The sequence below is a fragment of the Diadema antillarum genome, unplaced genomic scaffold (assembly GCF_040938485.1).
Source record: "Diadema antillarum isolate AM-2024a unplaced genomic scaffold, OU_Dant_1.0 scf00000103, whole genome shotgun sequence".
Taxonomy (NCBI): Eukaryota; Metazoa; Echinodermata; class Echinoidea; order Diadematoida; family Diadematidae; genus Diadema; species Diadema antillarum.
Genome location: NW_027270992.1, coordinates 1721043 through 1742079, shown reverse-complemented (window position 1 = coordinate 1742079; position 21037 = coordinate 1721043). Strand labels below are relative to the sequence as shown.

The following is a 21037-nucleotide window of genomic DNA, read 5'->3' as shown; positions in this document are numbered from 1 at the left end:
CTGGCAGCAACACTAGGAGAATGGCGTTATGACTAAATGCGAGCGAGCGGAGCGAGCGAGCTTGAAAATTTTGACATTTTACAGTCCAAAAACTGCCGTTTGTAGCGATACTTTTTCGCTTTGGAAATAAAGGGGGGGGGGGGGACGCCCGGTGCGCCCCGCCCCCCTGGATCCGCCACTGGTAGTCAAGGGTGTCGGTTTATGTTCATGATTGGGGGAGATATGACCAGCGAGGTGGCGTCGAAGTGACCAAGCGGGGGAAGGATGTCCAAAATCTGCACTTAAGAGCATCCCCTAATTGTGCGTGTTTGCTTGTGTGTGTGTCTTATAATCATGGAAAAGTTAGGAATTAGCCCATTTCAAGTCTTTTAATCGGCAAAGCAAGACATTTTTATATAGACTAGTATGTAAAGCAACACTGCAAAATCAAATATCTAGCTTTGATATAACGAAGCGTATATAAGGTACAAAGGTGTACATTCTACATCACATTGCGCAACATTGCACCGACTCTTTTTGCCGTTCGCATGTTCTGAGTACACTGCGCACATCCTACTTATATGCAGAATGCCAACCAGGAATCACGCTGAATCACAACCTTTTGTCGGCTCCGGGCTTTTTGAGCAATATTTCACACTATATACCTCTTGGTTAAAAGAAATCATAGAAAAATATCTTGATCACCCTTTCATGTCGATTTCAAAAGCAGTTTACTAACCCTTGAATTACCATATTTGGTAAGTCTTTTTTTTTAACTAGCGGATGAGGGGGGGGGGGGAGGCACCCCCCCCCCTGTGCGCCCCCCCCCCCCCCCCTCCGTAGTTACGCCACTGCTTTTGGGTGAAATAATTGGACAGATTTCTAACAAAAAAAAAAGCAAAGAATTTCTTTTCATCGCGGGAATTATGATTATGTGGGGTGGGGCGTATGGTGCGCTTGCCTTCCATTATTTTTATGGGGGCAACATTTTCTTTCTATCAAAAGCAAGAAAATCTTCTCATTTATCAATTATTAATTATGGGGGGCAAAAATATGATAATTATGCTTGCTCCTCCAATATTTTCATGGGACCAACTTTTTTTTTCTGTCAAAAAAAAGGTAAGAAGGAAATCTTCTCGTCTCTGAAATCATCGAGGGGGTGGGCAAAATGATATACTTGCCCCTCCATTTTTTTTTATTTTTTTTTAATGGCTCGCACTTGGGCTGGCAATATGGATTGGTCAGAAGTAACGTACGTAGACCCTACATACTTGTAAGTAGCACACGTACATGCAAACGTGTGCGTGCTCCGTACCGTACGGATGTACAGTACGGTCGATGAATAGTAAACACTGTATAGAATACTATATGTATAAAATCAGTGCTGCCAGAGCCAGGGGTGCGAACTGTTTTTACCCACGAATGTGTTGTCCCTGGTGCAAAATTGAAAAAAAAAATATAAAAAAGAATAATTATTTAGCGTCCGGCGTTGAGGTCGCTCGCAGACTGATTTTTATTTATTTTTATTTTTTTATTACGGGCTGAAGGGGGGTGCGTTCGCACCCAACGCACCCCCCCTGGTGACGCCCATGAGTACGTTATCAGCGTTTGAATAAGACCACTATCAATAAAAGATATACATACATGGCATAATAAATCCTACCACATGTAATAAATCCATCCATACGGTATATACAGTGATAGACAGAAAGGATAGATACATAAATGATGAATTTTCAGAGCGGTCAGCCTTTCCGATGTCCACTGAAATAAAAACCTTCCAACCGTAATTAGCGATTTAGATAGTACTACTTGTTGGTTGCATCCACATTATACGAGATGCCGTGCTGAAGAATTTAGGGATTTACACGTTCCAGCATTTTTCGGATATGCTTTTTTTTTTCCCGATTGCACGATCGCTCTATAAAATGTTAGTTGTTTCCTTTTCTTTTCTATCATCTATTTCAGATATTCTGTTTTCCTATATCAAGTCAAATACAAACCATATTCTAACAGGATGTAGAAAAAAAAACCCGAAAAAGCATTTTTCGCATAATGACCAATCGTTCCACAGTCGTGCCCGTGAATATGTTTTCATGAAACCATAATATTGTAAACATCGCCGCACTATATTTGTTTGGATTATGTATAACGACACGCACATTGTCATTATACAACAACACAAAACGATTGTAGCTCACGTGATTTATGTATCTGGCATTTTCTACGAATGCAAGTCACAAGACGCTGCGATGTCGTCATCCGCCGTACGGACACGCCAGTGTTATGACGGAAGGCGATCGCGAGAAATTCGTTTGTGACGTCATCTCGAATGCACTCTCCCTTTACTGTACACCGGCTGCCGAAAATATACCGAAGAGAGTGCGTGTGTCGACTTGGCATTGAACCAAAGGATAGTCTCGCCACTAGACACTCTTATGCAATTTCTTCAAGTTCAATGTAAACACCAATTTTTTTTTTCTTTCAAAAACGTGTAGAAATGGTGTAAGGTAAAGTCGATATTTTATTAAATCCCGTTGGTCTGTATTTTAGGCAAACATATGAGATCATCTCCATTAATTGGTCGTGTCATGTCTAGAATTATATGTTGCATATACAAAATACAAAGTGAAAAATATACACATACACTGTATGAATATTGTATGTGTGTGTGTGTGCGCGCGTATGTATACGCGCTGAGAGGTGTGTTTCCATGTTTTCATTATTTTCTTGCTTAAGGTCAATATCTTCACAAGTTCTGAAATCAACATACAAGTGATTTAGTGATGCATGATGGCATTTATACTATAGTAGCATTCACCAGTCACACAGGCATAGGAGAAGTAAAGAGCATAATACCTCTAATTTCTACCTGTTTGATGGTCATATGCCCCACCTTACCCCGCCTATTCTACTAGAAATATACACTATTTCTACCTTCAGCGCTTGTTATTACTGTTTACATTACTGTGTATCCAGTATTTACACTTGTAGAATCCAGTGGTTTCTTCTATCTCTCTCTCTCTCACTACTTCAGATATCGTTCATGAATCATTTTGTTATTTCTTTTTACAACATGAGAGTAGCTCCATTGTATGACATTGTATTTGCTTGTCTCAATGTATCTTTTTCTCTCTTGTCATGATACAGCTCATTCTCTTCATTGAAATAAAGGTCAACCCTTTTACGTCCCCACCTCCCTGCTTTTACACAGCTTCCACAAACCAAGGCCCGTGTTACAACCATTTTTAAACGTACCTTTCCACCTCCCTGAACGTACAGAGGTTGAACGGGATTCACGTACGAGGTGAAAGTATCGATCCTTCACTATTTGGTTTCCGGTGGGCTATGGGGCATGCACCGTCCTTTATCAACAAAGATCTTGGGGTGCGTGTAGACTACAATAAGGGGAGCGTGTCTGTGCGTTGGCGGAGAGCCAATCTTATTGACATAATGGATCACGAGGACCCGTCATAACAAAAAGGACATGGGGACACGTAACCTCATGTTTATTCATGACCAAGGCAGAGCGATTCGTTTCGCAACCTCATGCTTATTCAAAAGGCGGTGATCCGAGCTTCGCCGCAATGGGCTTGCTTTGGTATCTCTCTTGCGTTTCGCAGATTTGGGGGTTGTAAACAAAAATAATATTCTCTGCCATCACAGCAATGTCCTGTTTCCTTCGCATTTTTTTTTTTTTTTTGGGGGGGGGGTCCTTATCTGAAATCATCAGTCAATATAATTATTATGCATAAACAAAACATTGCAGCGAAAGGGACATTTTTTATATGTTCGTCGCACCATTTAGATTTGTACAATGAGTGAAACTCAAAGTCAGTTGCTCTTTTCACTTTTTTCCTTCTTCTTTTTTTTTCCTCGTTTTTGCTGATTGATGATTATTTGTAAATATTGTGATTTTATGTGATTTTGAAATAAAACATATAATTAAAAAAAAGAAATATTTGCAACGATTCTATTTCTAATGGCATTTGGGGCTTAAGAATGCTAAAGATAGAACATTTTTGAACCTTCATTCAATTATCATCCCTGCACATCCTGATGGCTTCGGCTGCTTGAAATATCAATGTATCTATTGTCAAACATATCAGGAAGTTGATCCCCTGCACATATTCACCTATAAGTGGGAAATTCCACAGTTTTATCCATGTAATGTGATATTTCAGCATCCGGTGCATGATTCTATGTAAGAATTCATAGATGCGTTGATCACTTTAAAATCATATTCCTAAATGTGTATATGAAGAGTTTGTTCGCAAAAACCGATAAGTCCATATTTGCTAAATGGAGATATTTGCGACTAAAGGTCTAGAAAAAATAAAGAGAATAATAAGAAAATAATTGGCTTCTTTTGACCATAACTTCAAAAATGTTCCTATGTAGTGACCAATATATCCTTTAAAAGGTATTATTTTGTACTTTATGACAGAGACCGTACTTCAAAATCTTCAAAAATGGTTTTTTGCGAACAAACTCTTCATATACCAATTATTATAGATGCATATAAGATTAATGAAAAACAAACAAACAAACAAATACGTTGTAGTTTCACATTTCAGAGCTTCGTAACGAGGTGAGAGAAAAGAGAGTATATAAAAAGTGCTATTAATAAACGCACCAATGCTTCACTGTGTCAACAGTAAGCTACAAACAGTCCGCGAGCTTGAACTTGGATCGCGAGCCGTAACTAGTAATCTACGCTGGCTGATAGGGTTCAGAAATAAATGGGTCAGCTATCGCGACAGGCAGGTTGCTTCCCCAGCGCGCTCCCTCTCCCTCTCTCTCTCCCTCTCCCCATATTCACGTTAGTTTGGATAATGTACTAATGGTGGTGAAATATGATTATCTCGCACGAAAATCGTGACTGCCGATGTCATGGTCTTCCAACCATCCGGTTCTCGAGGGCGAGCCCATCGATCAGTGTTTAGTTTCTGAGACTATCAATACGCTATGATCGTTATTCTGCTTGTGTCACATTATACTACAATAGGGGTACATTATTATTGCGTCATGATAGATTCAATACAATTGTGCTATGAAGAATTCATGGGTGTCGGATTTTCATTTTAAAAGATGAAAGCAGACTGCTAACCCATATGTTACAGGAAAACGACTGTCGTGTACTAGTATACCTTCACATACCACAACAATGATCCCCTCATGTACAATAGGCATGTACACACACCCAATCAGACTGACATCCTCTCTGAGCTGATTGCTATTTTAAACTGACAACTTATGATTATTATTTCAAGAAACGTACTAATTATGCTCTTGGAAATTTACATTGCTCAGCCGACAAAGAGGCGGATATTTTCACAGCACACTGCCTACCGTTGTCGAAAATTGGATATCGTGTGAAGAGGATTTATTGATAGACACAACATTGATCGTCTTATAAGGGTTTGCAGTGATTTGTACAATATTAACATCCTCTAATTACTCTCGTGCTTATGTTACAGTATATCCATTACTTATTGTTGCATACCTCTCTACTGTTATATGCATATTTCCGATGTGTCCTTCGTCGACGTGGTGCTAGTTAGTTTCCAGTCTGCAATGACAGACTAGGCAATGCGGACGACCATGGTTTGGGAACCGCCTGAAACCGGTTCCCGCGCGAACTTACTCTCGGCTTAGCTGAAGTTCGCTGATCTCAACTCTTGACATGATGTTGGATGGCTTCGATGTTGAAATGACTTGTGTCAGCGAATGAACACGATAAATCCCGGAAATTGTTAAGATTCACGAAAATTATGCTAGGTTATTTTTGTTCGAACATTCAAAACATATGCTGAAGAGAAACCCTATATAAATTGCTCATTAGAGTCTATGACATGATCATAAATGATTATCAAGATTTTCACAAATCACACCTCGTGTTATGATGGCATCAAAAGTGGATTTTTCCCCAAACACAGTGAATATAACCATAGGCCTATAATGATATGAAATATAAAACGTGAAATTCTTTTAAGCCTTGGATATCAATTAGACTCATTAGGTGGCACACAGCTGAGATGCAGCACTATTAATTCATTTACCATTTTTAGAATAGTTCCTTGCAATCCTAAGAGCAATGCGAAGCATTTTATCTTTTAGAAATTAGTAAATAGTGCACTTATAGTGGTCAAATAACTTGTAGTGGTCAAATAAAGTGGTATACACAAACCTTAATTCTGCGCCAAGTAACATGGGCTATATCGAAAACTATGTGTAGGCCCCTACTAGTATCGCATAAATGAGTAAATTATTTATTTGATATTAATCGCTTTTTCTGACAGATTTAACGAATTCGAATTACAGCTGCGGGGAAATGGGGAGCCCGGGGGAACCCGAAATGGATCGGAATGTATACTTAACCATGGAGCCCCGTGGCTGTTCATGAAGCGAACGTACGGTTGTTGAATATGTCTACAACTTATTGGCAAGTGTCAGTTTTAATTGCTGATTGATAGAATTAGATCGTGTGAATGATTCCTGTAACAGCATGGGAAAGTATCAATGACTAGATTAACAATGATATCATACACTCCAATATTATCACGGGGACATCCCTGTATCAAGTTTGGCGGTAACCAATTCTGTAATAGACATCAGTTTCCCGATATGTATACGGATCATTTTGGACGGCAAATTTCTGTTACAGAGAGAAGATTCAATGACCATTAGGAAGGTAACTTTTCTTTTAGCATACCGCAAGACAACAGAAAATCGATACAGGTAGTTGTTAAATTACTGGACTTGCTCCAACATTTTTCTGGCAGGGCCAAAATTTTGACTACGCAGGAACAAGGAGCTAGCTCCTTGGCAGGAACAATGAGAGAGCGCGAGCTGGTGAGATTCTGCTCCGAACTCGAGTAGCGCAGTGGCAGGGCGAATCTTGCATCTTGCACTGCAGTACATGTACTAAGTACTAGTATGTGATCGCTAATCATATGACAAGCTGACTCATGCATAGCGTGGGGGTGTGACAGGAATGCCGCGCGCCATTGGCTGACGCAACAGACGAGCCCCTCTACGCTGAGGCGGAGCATTGACATAATTTGCATACTACAACAAACGTCTCTGAATAACTCGCTTCGAACCGGTTCCAAGCAGATTCTTGAGTCTCGTGGATGCGTCTATACACATGGGATCGATGGCAACGAAATCGCAACATCAACCGGCTACTAGCCGCGGAGGGTATAAATATCGAGGATGCTCGCTGAAGCTTTAGAAAAGCAGAAAACCGGTGACATGCTGGCCCTCCGTGAGAATAGGTAGCACTAGTGCAACGGCTTTCAAAGCCAAAAATTACTGAGTGACTGATTTTCCATCTTCAAGTCGAACTCTCATACTTTGTGTGTGATTTGTCTTTCGCCTCCTCCAGGCGCGCCGTTTCACCGCGATTTCATTTAGACCATTGGTCATCAGTTTTAGAACCGGAAAGGTTTTTAAAGTGATAAATCAACTCATCGCCAAAATGATGCGAATTGCGAGATTGCCTGCCATTGCCGCTCGCAGGAGCAGCCAGAAGTGGGCCAAGGGAGCTATTGGAGCCCGACAAGCCCCAGTTGCCATGCTGGGCAAGGCCCCGGCAACTTCAGCAGTGATTATGACGGACCAGTGCAGAAATCAGCACACCGCTACACCATCTTGTCTGGAGAATACCCGCATTTTGGACAGAATCTACCACAAACACGACAACTTTGCTGACAGGCATCTGGGACCGCGGGAGGAAGACATTCAAGAAATGCTACAAGTGGTCGGGGTTGATGTAAGTGGAAGAAATTTTATTATTTGACGCTTTTTCTCCTGTTCTCATTTCTGTCATTTTTTTCTGTTTTTATGCTGTAATATATATATTGTACCTGAAAATGTAGAAATGTGGCTAGTGTTACTTTAGTAAATATTGTTTGCAGCTCAGCGTATCGACCGAATGTTTCTGCGCTGGTTCAGTTTCAGTGGCAGATCCAGAGGGGTCTTTCTTTTGTTAAAACAAACGAAATGAAAAAAATGATATAAAACCCGGAAGTATCAGAAATATTGTTTGCGCCCCCCCCCCCAAAAAAAAAAAATAAAGAATTCCTGGATCCGTCCCTGTGTTTCGTATTGGAGCTACATTTATCGTGATTTAGTTATTCAATTTTGTTTCAGGTTCCCCACAACTTTCTTTGCCATCAATTACGATTGTATTGTTGAATATTCTTAATTTTGTTAGTTCATTTCTAGTTCAGTTATGAAGACTAATCATCAAGGAGCTAAGGTAAAAGTACTCTATGTCATATAAATTTGGTATATAGCCCGACTGGGCTGTGTGTTGTTAATAAATTTGGATTTGTTTATTACGAAAGAGGAAATTCGTCGTCCGCGATCTGGAATACCGGAATATATACCTAGGTTCCTACAGCCTGGGTCTAGATAAATTCACATTTATTTGTCTGAGGAAAATTTTCAAGTTTGACACGAGACGTTTATATTTACAATGATGCCAAGTAAAAGCTAACCTGTGCTCTATTGAACTTCGAGTAAATTTACTTGGTACAGTGTATCGATAATTTACTCTTTTTTTTTAATAAACACGCACAATCGGACACCCTCCTCGCGGCTTTATTAGGCCCAACAAAGTGTATGTAGCTTTCGCTCGGACTTCAATAATTTAACTAGATCAAACACAGTCCCGATTCCCAGTGTTGAAAGAAGCGTATGGAGAGATATCTTCATTATCTTGATACTGAATACGAATCTTGAAATTCGCGACCAAAAAACTTAAGTATAAATACTGGTGTGCAGTTATATTTTCCCCCATATTGAGCAGCCATACTTTGAAAGTTGGTGTGATTTCTTCGTGCGCACGCTTGCACTTGTCCGTGCGTGTTAGCAGGAACGACTAGCTAGCGACTGAGAGAGGTCGACTGTTTACGTTGATCTACACATGTACGGCATTCGCTACCCAGTGCTCGAAGCACATAGGCCTCAGATGATGTAAGATATCGCCTGTCAAATTTCCGTATGATTCTAATATCGGGATTCACACACACATGCACTAACAAGTCTCAACTTCCGAGTAGAATCTCTTGCTTGCTTGCCGACCTTCCGATACAAGGCCCGATTTGATAAACCCCGTGTAATTAGGAGCCCAGGCCACGCACACGGAGGAAAGCTAAAGTTAACACTGTTAATAAGTGGTATGAACATTCGCTTGATATGAAGTGGCAGATGGTTATTTTTTCTCAGATTGTCACGGAAAAGACTTCGGTAGTATTAATTGTTCCTCGCCCTGTGCTGCGTAGGCCCTGTATTCAATATTCTTGTGGGAGTTATGATATGGTTGCAATTTGTATGTCTTCTCTGACAAAGTCATCCCCGAAGAGGTCAGACAATTCACGCCCTTCCCTCTCTGTTACAGCGCATTGCTTGACCTTATGCCGTAAAAGAAAAGAAAAAGTGAAAACAAAAAGTTGCCGTCTCTGACATACTTCGACGGTTACCCCGCCTGACCTTTGAGCATGCCCTCGGTGAGTGAGGATCACTCTTTGTTATTGTTTTCATTCTGCCTCACGCGCCCATTTTCCCACGCGTACACGACGCGACGTCCTTCTCGCAGTGAGTGACCAAACGCGCACTCTGATTGGCCAGAACGTTTCTCGCGGCTGGCGATTCAGGGCTGTTGTCCTTTGTTTCGTCACAATGACCTCTGGTAGGAGCGCGTTATTTGGGTGGAGTACATGCATTTTGGGTCTGGAGCTTCCTGTTAAAGGGACCTCAGTAAAACGCTGGAATTAATGACCTTGCTAAGAAGCTTTAGGTGATTAGAGCAAGAGGGCATGAGTGGCTTCGTTTCCCTCCAATTTCAACCGTTTTTCCCTCCAAATGCTTGTCGGGGCTCTTGTGTGTGTATGTGCTAGTGTTGCATGAAAAATCAAGGAATAGAATTATGCCATCGTGAATTTAAGAGCTATTTTTCTGAGTATTGACCAAAAAAAAAAAAAAAGAGTGACCTGGATTCCCATTATTGTTTCCTTAATTTGATCCAAGTATAGGGTTTTATGTCTGATCTAGACATGGCCATGTCACAGAATCGAAGCTGCTTATTTGTTGACATGTTTCTCATATTTTAGTGAATGTCCTTAAATTATCTCCCCTGCAGAGCATGGCCGAAATGATTGACAGCACTGTTCCCAGAGAAATCAAACTGAACAAGGAAATGGACCTTGATCCAGCTCAGTGTGAGTATGGAGGCTTGTTAAGGAGTGAAATTAGGCACTTGACTCTACTCTCAAAAAGAAATTAACTGTTATTTCAACTCAACATTTAAATTTATATTGTAAATATATGCAGTATCTATAGCATAGGTGTGTACTTACGAGATCCATATACATGAATTCAAATTTGTATTATTAGAAGGATAGAAACAATTTGCCCTGCAATAATTGATATGGCAACTGAAAAAAACAAAGCACTGTTAGGTCTGTTTATTAAGTTGAGAAAAGACATTAAATTGCAAGAGAGAGACCTTATACTAAATCTTCCATGCTTTTCTTAGTCATGAATATCACTTTTCATGTTGCAGTAACTGAAAAGGGAATGATGCATTACCTTGATATTTTTGTCTCTGATATTCCCACAGGTGAAACTGAGATGCTGGATAAGTTGAAGGACATGGCATCCATGAACAAAGTATGGAGGAGCTACATTGGGCTGGGCTACCACAACTGCCATATTCCCACAGTCATTGTCCGCAACATACTAGAAAACCCTGGCTGGTGAGTACAATCCCTCAAATATCTATTTCTTGGTGGGTTTGCTTCTGGTCTTGTTTCAAACTCTGTGCATGTGTAGCATTTTGTGACAATGAAATTAAGAATTTGAGTTCTGTGGAGTGCAGTAATTGGGGAAGAGGAAGATTAGAAATAGAGGAAATAAGTTTGTATTCTTATAAAATATGTGTTTCAGTGGTGTGGACTACACAATTTCAGGAAGTAGATATAAACTTATTGTCCATTCCCTTCTCTTTGACAGGGTGACCCAGTACACTCCCTACCAAGCAGAAATCTCTCAGGGGCGCATGACCAGCCTCCTCAACTACCAGACCATGGTGGCTGACCTCACTGGTCTGGACATTGCCAACTCATCTTTACTGGACGAAGGCACGGCAGCGGCCGAGGCCATGGGCATGTGCTTTAGGTGAGTCTCCAACATTTTTTTTTTTTTTTTTTTTGCTTTGAATGAGAATCTGAATTTGGATGGACCTTGTGATAGTCTATGGCACTTAGAAGACTGAAAATTTTGCTTGTTTTAGGAAATGCTGAAGACATGTTTATTCATTGAGTCATGATTCATTCATTCATGATTCATCGTGTATCTGCAAACTTTATTCCATTCGAAGAGGGAATCTTTAGTTATTGGCATTTTCTGAGATAAAGGTGATGCAACATGGATTTTGTGAGAGAAGCAAGTTGCTAATGATTTTCTCTTTTTTTTCTGTGTGTTTCGTAGGCATACCAAGAGGAAGGTGTTCTATGTGGATGAGAAATGCCACCCACACACCATCAAGCTTGTCCAAACCCGTGCAGAGTGAGTATTGTTCGTGCCGTGTATAGTGCTTGCTGTACTTGTATTACCCATTTTTCTTGGGAGCACTGTGTGTATTAATTTGAATTGCACTTGCACTTGCCATTCACCATGTTTAATTTATGAATCTGCACTGTAATAATGACACGATATTCTAAGAGCATTTAAAGGTTTGCGGGCTGTAATTTCTACTCAAGACCAGCGAGTGAGTTCATGGTTTCAATAACCCTATCTACCTGACCAAATATTTCCCATTTCCAAGGGTTACATTTCATTCATCAGGATTTTGTCTTGGGGAAACTTTTTCCTTGCAATTCTTTTGTGTGAACAACCATGCTGTGGAAAGAAGCACCAATTAAGATGTTATGAATTGTTCTTTGAACTTCCAGTCCATATTCATCACCTTGTTTTTACTTCTCATTACCTGATCTTTGCATTTATTAATCAGATATTTTTGCCTCTCTGTCAAAGCATTTATTGTTTTTTCTCTGGCAGATTCATTGCAAAGTTAATGACGGCTGCTGCAGTCAGTGGATTTATTCCTTTATAAATATGAATTTCCCTCTATGTATCCTCCTTTTCAGGACCTTTTGGACATTAAGTTTTATGTACATGTTTTAATTTGTGTCATGGTGGATCATCTATGGGTTATACTAGTATTGATACTTCTTCGAAGCATTCCTTGACATGCTATTCCTCTCTTTTTTCCTTCCTTTTTTTTTTTTTTTGTTATGAGCCCATCTTAACCCTCATCCCATTGGTGTACCCAACCAACTCAAGCTTGAGGACTAATTCTTCTTTTTCTCGCTGCATGCTGTATGCACTCCAGTCCCTTTGCAGCATTTCACGAGCCTTCCACATGAGATCGCCGAGTTTGCCTGCCGTGGAACACTTCCCCATGAAGCTCTGTCACCAATTTAATCCATTCCTTTGGCCACAATGAGATTAAAGTAACCTGTAACATCAAAGTCCCGAACAATGCGGTGGCCTGTTCTTAAAGTGGTGAACTTGACAACTGTGATTGCCTTGCCCACCACCATAAATACTACCATGGCCACTTGCTGATGACTGCATGGTAGGGTGGGGACTCGGAAGACTCGGCCTGACCACCGACATCGGCTTCGCACTACCAGAGACTCAAGACTCCAACCTAGCTGGGGAGGTACATGCAGTAGTGGTTAAAGGATGGAGCGCGATAGAGCGAGTTCGGATCCTGGAGGAGGGGAAGTGTACCAATCCAATCATGGGCTCCTGAAAAGGGACTGGTGACAGCCACCACCCAGGGGGCGTTGTACCCGCAAGTTTAAAGGCCTTAAAAGTCTTAAAGAAAGGTAATGACTGTGACAAGGTGATGTATGTAAGCACACATGTAACCCAACTCAATTCCTCATCCCCCCATTCACATCACTGAAGTGTCACGTTTTTCCTCCCACTAACAGAAAGCATTCACCCATTGCAGACACCGTTACTCAACCTTCCTCCCTCTTATCTTTCATATTTTCCTGCAGGCCCATTGGGGTTGAGGTCAGAGTCCTGCCATACACCAAGATGGACTTCAGCAAGAAGGATGTTGCCGGTGTCTTGTTCCAGTACCCCAACACAGATGGCACCATCAATGACTACACCACCCTTGTGAGGAATGCCAAAGCCAACAAGGTGTGTAATCTGATTGTCCTCCGAAGAAATAGAAGAGAAGAAATCATATTTGGGCATGCATTTAAATATGTTAAAAAATCTTTTAAGGGTATAGCTCTTTGAGTAAACTAGTCAGTCTTGGTGAGATGAATAGAACAGAGTTGTGAACATATTGATTCTAAAAGATTTTGGAGTACAACTGTAGTTGTCCCTCATGTTCATTTGTGCTAACAGAGGTGATGGTTTATGTTATCCACAATCCAGACATTGACAGTTTGTGCCACTGATCTCATGGCCTTGGTCCTCCTTACCCCACCGGGAGAATTTGGGGTGGACATCGCTCTTGGCAACAGCCAGCGCTTTGGCACAGCTCCAGGATATGGTGGACCCCATGCGGCCTTCTTCGCTGTGAAAGACCACCTCAAGAGGCTCATGCCAGGGCGCATTGTTGGTGTCACAAAGTAAGTTCTATGTCCTTTGTCATTTTATGCATAAAGTTTTTGTGGTGGAGTAGGGGATATTGAGACGTCACATCTATAACTTTGGTTGTCCCGATTTTATAACAGCAAACGAGACATTACATTATGTATCAATAATAGCATACACTTCTGAATTTTATCCTCTTCTGACTGACCTGTTGTACTATGTTGAAGCAAGTGTAATTGTTTTAAGTTGATTACTTTGATTGCGAAGTGTAAAATGGACAATGGGAATTGATTGTAAGCAATCTTGTTTTCGTGAATTTCTGCAACACAGGGACTCGGCTGGAAACCCAGCACTGCGGCTGTCGCTTCAAACTCGTGAGCAGCACATCAGGAGAGAGAAGGCCACTAGCAATATTTGCACTGCACAGGTAAGACTTCTGTGGCAATGTCAGTCCATGATGGAACAAAAATTAATTAATAGCAACATATAGATAGTTGAGATTACAGTTTTGGGAGGGGTTAGGAGCAAGATTTTTTGTACAGGGCTACATAGTGCTAGGCACTCATTTAGTTCCTGTAGCCTGCTTTGTCCCTTTCTAATCCTTATGGCTTTGGCAAGTTTGCAGTAACTTTTGCTTGATTCATGCCCAGAAAGGTGTAGACACGTACACATATTTATAATCAAGACCTTTCTTCAAAAAGGATTCACTTGAATGCATCGCAGATCTGACCATTGCTAACAATTTTGACAACAATCTGCTGTTATGTTGATGTTTTTCCATGTAGGCCTTGCTGGCTAACATGTCCGCCATGTATGCAGTCTACCATGGACCCAAGGGGCTGCGTCATATTGCCAGGCGGATCCATCTGGCCACGGTCATCCTGGCTCAAGGGATCAAGAACCGGGGACTGGAGCTGGTCAATCAGGACCAGTTCTTCGACACACTTAAGGTCCAGTGCAATGGCCAGCGCGTGGGCATCCTGCAGAGGGCGGCGGAGAAGGAGATCAACTTCCGGGTCTTTGACGATGGATGCATCGGCATCGCTCTGGACGAGACTGTGGAAGAGAAGGACCTCAACGACCTCCTCTGGGTCATGGGAAGCAGCCAGACTGCAGTAAGTTGATTCTCTGATTAATAGGCTGTCCTGCTTCTGGAAGAGTCTTTCAATGCAAAGAGGAATTTTATCCTGCTTGTACATGTATATACTCGTCATAAGTGTTCCTGCCCAGTAAGTGACTGATGATCAAAGATGCTGATGGATTTGTCTCTATGCTTCTTCCAATGTAGGCTGATGTTGCCAAAGAGATTGCTCAGGAACCACCCTCCACCGGTGTGATTGACGGGCAATTTTCAAGGCGATCAGAGATCCTCTCACATCCGGTATTCAACACCTACCAGTCGGAGACCTCTATCGTCCGCTACATGAAGGAGCTAGAGAACAAGGATCTCTCTCTGGTTCACTCTATGATTCCACTTGGCTCTTGCACCATGAAACTCAACAGTACTTCAGAGCTCATCGTGAGTATTCATGTTGACTGGGACTATAAATCTTCATCCTTTTCTTTGAGTGGGTTACATACAATATATGATGATTGGCCACAACATGTTCCGTGTTTTTCATTTTGTACAAGCAAATTGCTGATGCCCAAAAGTTAGGTTGATTGTCAATTGAAATGTAGATCAGCATGTTGAGGCAAACTGGTCATATGTTAACCCCTCTACCAGCTTGGCTTCTTATTAGTGGTATAGCTTCATTTGAAACTCCACCTCTTCATCTGTAATCTCAAACATAGCTTGTGATTGAAGAGCTAGTTGGGTATAGACATTGATCTCTTTTAATTCAAGTGAGTTCTTTTTTTAGTGTAAGAAAAAAATTGATGCTGACCATGTCTCGCAAACATTCATTTTTCAGCCCGTCACTTGGCCGGAGTTCAGCTCCCTCCACCCCTTCGCCCCCATTGACCAGGCCAAAGGGTACCAGGAGATGTTTGAGCACCTTGAGAGAGACCTCTGTGAGATCACTGGCTATGACAAGTTCTCCTTCCAGCCCAACAGTGGTGCCCAGGGCGAGTATGCAGGCCTGATGGCCATCCGGGCCTACCAGCAGAGCAGGGACCAAGGTCATCGGAAGATTTGCCTGATTCCGACCTCTGCACATGGCACCAATCCTGCTAGTGCGCACATGGCTGGCATGGATGTCAAGCCAGTCAAGGTGAACAATGCCGGCAGCATCGATCTGCTCGACCTCAAGAACCAGGCTGACAAGCATCGTGACAACCTTGCTGCCATCATGGTCACCTACCCGTCCACCAACGGCATCTTTGAGGAGGGCATCAGCGAGCTCTGCGACATGATTCACGAATACGGTGGCCAGGTGTACCTCGATGGTGCCAACCTGAATGCCCAGGTGGGCCTCTGCCGGCCTGGCGACTACGGCTCAGATGTATCCCATCTCAACCTACACAAGACATTCTGCATCCCACACGGTGGTGGTGGACCCGGCATGGGACCCATTGGAGTGTAAGTTGTAATAATGAATTTCATCTTCTCTTCTTATTATTCTTTGATTTTTTTTTTTGGGGGGGGGTGGTTAGCAATGATTTGAAGACAAGGGACATCAGCCCACTGCTACTTCAATGTGTGCCAGCAAGTTCATTTATGTTAAGTTTGTTTTTTTGGCTTAAGGAGGAAATATTCAAAATTTTAATCACATAACAGTTATGTCCTTCACAATTGAATATTTCTTGCACAGCATTTGCCCTATCTGATAGAAGAATTCAAATATAATGATCTGTTTCTTCTTCATTTCTCATTCCAGTAAGGCGCACCTTGCCCCCTTCCTCCCGTCTCACTCCATTGTGGACATGCCCGGAGCCACCCAGCAGGCCTTTGGATCCGTCAGCGCTGCGCCATGGGGATCTAGCTCCATCCTACCCATCTCCTACGCATACATCAAGATGATGGGTGCAAGCGGTCTGCGAAAGGCATCTGAAGTGGCCATCCTGAATGCCAACTACATGATGAAGAGACTGGAGAATGCCTACCCCATCCTCTACCGGGGAACACACGGTAAGAATCCATTGTCTGCATTTATGTGTGCATCTGATACCCCTCCTGTTCTTTCTTTGTTGGTCTAGCTTAATAAAGTAACTCAAATAACTTTTGTAAATACAGTTGCTGCATGTATGAATCTCATTGTAAAGATGTACTGGATTTAGTTCATTGTGAAGTCGTGTAAATCGGGACTGTCAAAACCTAGTTTGCTGCAACTTACTCATTCCACTTTTTGACCTCTTTGAACAGGCTTTGTGGCCCACGAGTTCATCCTGGACACACGGGTCTTCAAGAGCGACGGTATCGAAGCGATGGACATCTCCAAGCGGCTGCAAGACTTTGGCTTCCACGCTCCCACGGTGTCGTGGCCGGTCACAAACACGCTGATGGTTGAACCAACGGAGAGCGAGGACAAAGCTGAGCTGGACAGATACTGTGATGCCCTGCTTTGTAAGTACTGTATGCCAAAAATCTGTTGACTCTGCAATTAGGAAAGCAAGTTGCACCTAATCTTCATGGAATAAAGAACTAAACTAAATCCATTTCCTGCAAAATTCTGAACGACCTAGTGACACTGTATATAATCAGGCAGTATGCTATGAGCTTACAAATTTTCCTCAGCTGTTGGTACTTAATGAGGCCAGTAATATTGTAGAGCAAAATTTAGAATGAATACAAAGAATGCTTTGATATTCGTGGCCCTGCATCTAGCTGTGGAAGAATACATCCTAATTGATGGTCTTCTCTCTCAATTCCCTGCAGTCATCCGTGACGAGATTCAGGACATCCAAGATGGTCGCATCGAGGCCAAGGATAGCCCCATCAAGCACGCCCCTCACACCGCAGCTGTTGTCATGTCCTCAAAGTGGGACCGTGCCTACTCACGGGAACAGGCAGCCTTTGCACTGGTGAGTTTTTTCAAGGAAGAAAAAAAAAGAAGATGGGGAGTGGAGGAAACATAAACTGTTGATCTAATTTGCCCTGTTCATATTGTTATGCATCTCCAATTGACCTCCTAAGTTATTCCAAAGCATTGCCCACAAACAAAAATCATGAACAGTGGAAATTCCACCATAAATTTCTGTGGTGATAAAGTGAATGACTATGTTCAATTCATATGCTAAAATTGCAGAGATTAGTGAGAGTGAAATTACGATGAAAAGCCTGCCATCCTCCGCTGAATCACACAAGATTGCACTCACAAGATTGTCTCTTGTTTTCTCTGTCTGCAGCCCTTTGTCCGGCCAGAGACCAAATTCTGGCCCACAGTAGGAAGAGTCAACGATGTGTACGGCGACCAAAATCTCAAGTGCAGCTGTCCACCAGTTGAGGCCTACTCGTCCGACTCTGATGCTGAACCTCTCTACCAGCAGGCGTGAGAATCGTGCCTTGGTGACTTCTTTCTTTGGAGGACTTTCAAAATATGCAACAGTATTCTCTGAGGTTGTAGCTGGAAGATGTGGTGCAGAGTGAACTTTTTGCGAAATGACTCTTGGAAGATTGTGGGAATCCTCACATTGGACAGAATAATTTTTTGAAAGGACAAGCTGTTTTCTGCCAACCAGGATTGCCAAGTGACCCCAGAGATCAGTTCTCAGAGTAATTCTATGCTGGAGAGATGCCAGATTTACAGTAATTGGGTAAAATGCTAGGACAGAAAGCAAAAGCATGCTGTAGTTGACGAAAAACTGTTTCGTACAATCATCACTCTCACCATGAAGCGAAATCATAACACTTTTTTCCCTTTTTTTTTTTGTTTATTTCAGTGCAATGTTAGTTGACAAAAATTGATACTTCGTATAATGTGAATTTCTACTGTGGTTGCCAAATGATATCAAACTCTAATTACTTTGTGACTTTTTTTTTTCTGCATGAGTTGTATCTGCAAGCGATGGTAACTTCAGTGAAACTACTTCAGTTTTTCATTTTGGTAAAGCCACAGTTGATACCACTTCTATTCATGACTGTGGCTTCATTGTAAACTTGTGTTTCTGTGAGTGTTTTGTATTTTATGCTGTCATGGATTGTGTGATTTCAAGCAAACAAAAAATAAGAAATTGGCATGTACAATGGCAATTTCTGAATTGCCACGATGTGTGTCAGAATGTTAACAGACAATGCGTGAGGCGTGGTATGCTGTTTGTGAGATTAATTTTATCATTCCAGTTGTGAATTTCTTGAACAGTTCAAACTTCATGTATTTCTCTTGTTTTAAAAGAGCAATGTTACTTTTGGTAATTTGTTTACCATCTATATTGAACTGTAACAGACTAAGGTTAAAGGTGTTGTAGGATATTTGCTAGCCATTGCAGCATCAACAACAGAAGTATTTTGTCTTTTTTTGTTTGGAGTATTTTAAATGGATTATAAGTTCCAATGTATTCAACTGCAGTTTTTTTTTATTTGTTGTGTTTTGGCAACAGACTTAACAATTATGAAGCAAAAAAAACGGGAGATTATTTTTATATTTTTATACAAGTTATGTATTTTGAGCGATATTGGGTGTGGAAGTGATTTTGTTAAAGTTGTTTTATAGAGAGTAATCTTGTGGTAACAAGCTGGTTATTATTCTATTTATTTCCATATTTATGTGTAGTTAATCAGCTTTGTTAAAGGTGTTGTGTGCTCAAATAGTTTTTTTTTTCTTTTTTAAGTTCTGTGTCATGAAAGTTATTTGTGAATTTGTTCATCTGTGTAATATAAATGTAAAGGTAAATATACATATGTAAATTTGATAAACTTGTAATATACATGCCAAAAAGATATTTATGTACATAATTGGATTCAAGACTTTCTTGTCTTGCTTTGTAAAGTACGAAGTTTAATAAAAAAAAAATGAATCCTAAGAACATTTTGCTGCAGTGTTCTATATTTGAGGGAGTGTTAAGGTTTTGCAGTACAATCCACAATGTGGGTCAAATATTTAAACAAGAGAAGTGAGTAAAATGACTCGAGAATGTGAGTGGTGGTGCTACATTGAGGAAAGATCACACTTAACTACAGTCAACCTCGCATAAGTCGACATAATCGGGACTGAGCAAAACACGTCGACTTACGCGAATGTCGACTTACGCGTAAGTCGACATTTTGTCGACTTATAAATGAAAATTAATTTCCCCTGTACAGAGTAAGATTTGGATCACGATGCGGATCGCTACCCATATCTTACTCCTTTTGCCGCCAAAACATGCCTACTGACATGAGCAACAATAATGTTTTAGTTCATGCATAAATCTTGCGCGGGTTAGTAACAACGCACAATTCCCAAATCTCTAGAGAGATTTTGAGAGAGCGGGATCGGAAACCTAGGCCCGTTTCTAGACACTTAACGTTTTAAACTTGATTTGAAATATCAAAGGCAAATTCCCCAAAATTGCATTAAACTTTGCGATTTAAATTCAAGTGCGTTGCTGGGAAGATATGCGTGTGATTTCGCATGATTTGTTCTGCTTAAATTTGTATTGCCATACTCTGTAAATGAATAAGATTGTTCTCGCGCTCCGATTCGCAACATTACCGCTCTGTACGCGTGCCTGTCTGAAATAAAAAGAAGAAGAAAAGTTTGTTCATCCGAAAACATTTTTCGGACTACTATAATCTTCGTAAAAACAAACCTCATATTGTCGGACTAATTTAACTTTGGACTGAGATTTAAAACTTCGGCATAGCGAACTTTAACAATAATTCGTCATCATTGTTTTCATTGACATTTTGTGAAGCAGCATGCGTTTCGGTAGTTTGAAACGTGTAAATGTTGCGATGTCTTTCCCCTGCAAGTGCAGACTAAGTTCGGTCACGGCGAAAGTTCCGTTACGAAATAAAAAATAAAGCGAGCCTTTTCAACAATAACGCACTTCCGTACAATTTCATGCATTTAAACGCAGTTTCTAGTTTCGGACAAGAACCGCAAGTCTTTTCTGCAACGCTCTTGCGTTTTAAAAACAGCGTTGCTTGTGATTTGACGGACTTGCATTTGATTTTTAGAGTTGCGTTCAAACGCAAATGAGCTTAAATTTCATACAATTTTCAAGTTTTGTGTTATTATCAAACGCAAGTCTTTTCAGCGTTCCGTGTGATTTGATGGACTTGTATTTGATTTTCAGAATTGCGTCTAATTTTTAATTTTGCTTACGATAAGTCTTTTAAACAATAACACACTTCCGTAGATGTTTAGAGATGCGTTTAAACGCAATTTCTTATACGTTGTAGTTTCGTACAAAAACCGCAAGTCTTTTCTGCAACGCTCTTGCGTTTTAAAAACAGCGTTGCTTGTGATTTGACGGACTTGCATTTGATTTTTAGAGTTGCATTTAAACGCAATTGAGCTTAAATTTCATACAATTTTCAAGTTTTGTGTTATTATCAAAC

At 41.1% G+C, this 21037-nt stretch overlaps 1 protein-coding gene across 1 annotated transcript; it reads left to right on the top strand.

Annotated features, from left to right (window-relative positions):
- The first annotated feature begins 7157 nt into the window (after positions 1–7157).
- LOC139719056 (glycine dehydrogenase (decarboxylating), mitochondrial-like) lies at positions 7158–19387 on the top strand. Its single transcript, XM_071630500.1, has 15 exons — positions 7158–7756; positions 10130–10208; positions 10610–10745; positions 11002–11166; positions 11479–11556; positions 13062–13209; positions 13453–13649; positions 13945–14041; positions 14400–14729; positions 14903–15133; positions 15528–16135; positions 16434–16684; positions 16919–17119; positions 17432–17577; positions 17902–19387. Exons 1-15 carry the CDS (start codon positions 7463–7465, stop codon positions 18046–18048), a joined length of 3108 nt encoding a protein of 1035 aa, XP_071486601.1. The 5' UTR covers positions 7158–7462; the 3' UTR covers positions 18049–19387.
- The last annotated feature ends 1650 nt before the right edge of the window (positions 19388–21037 follow it).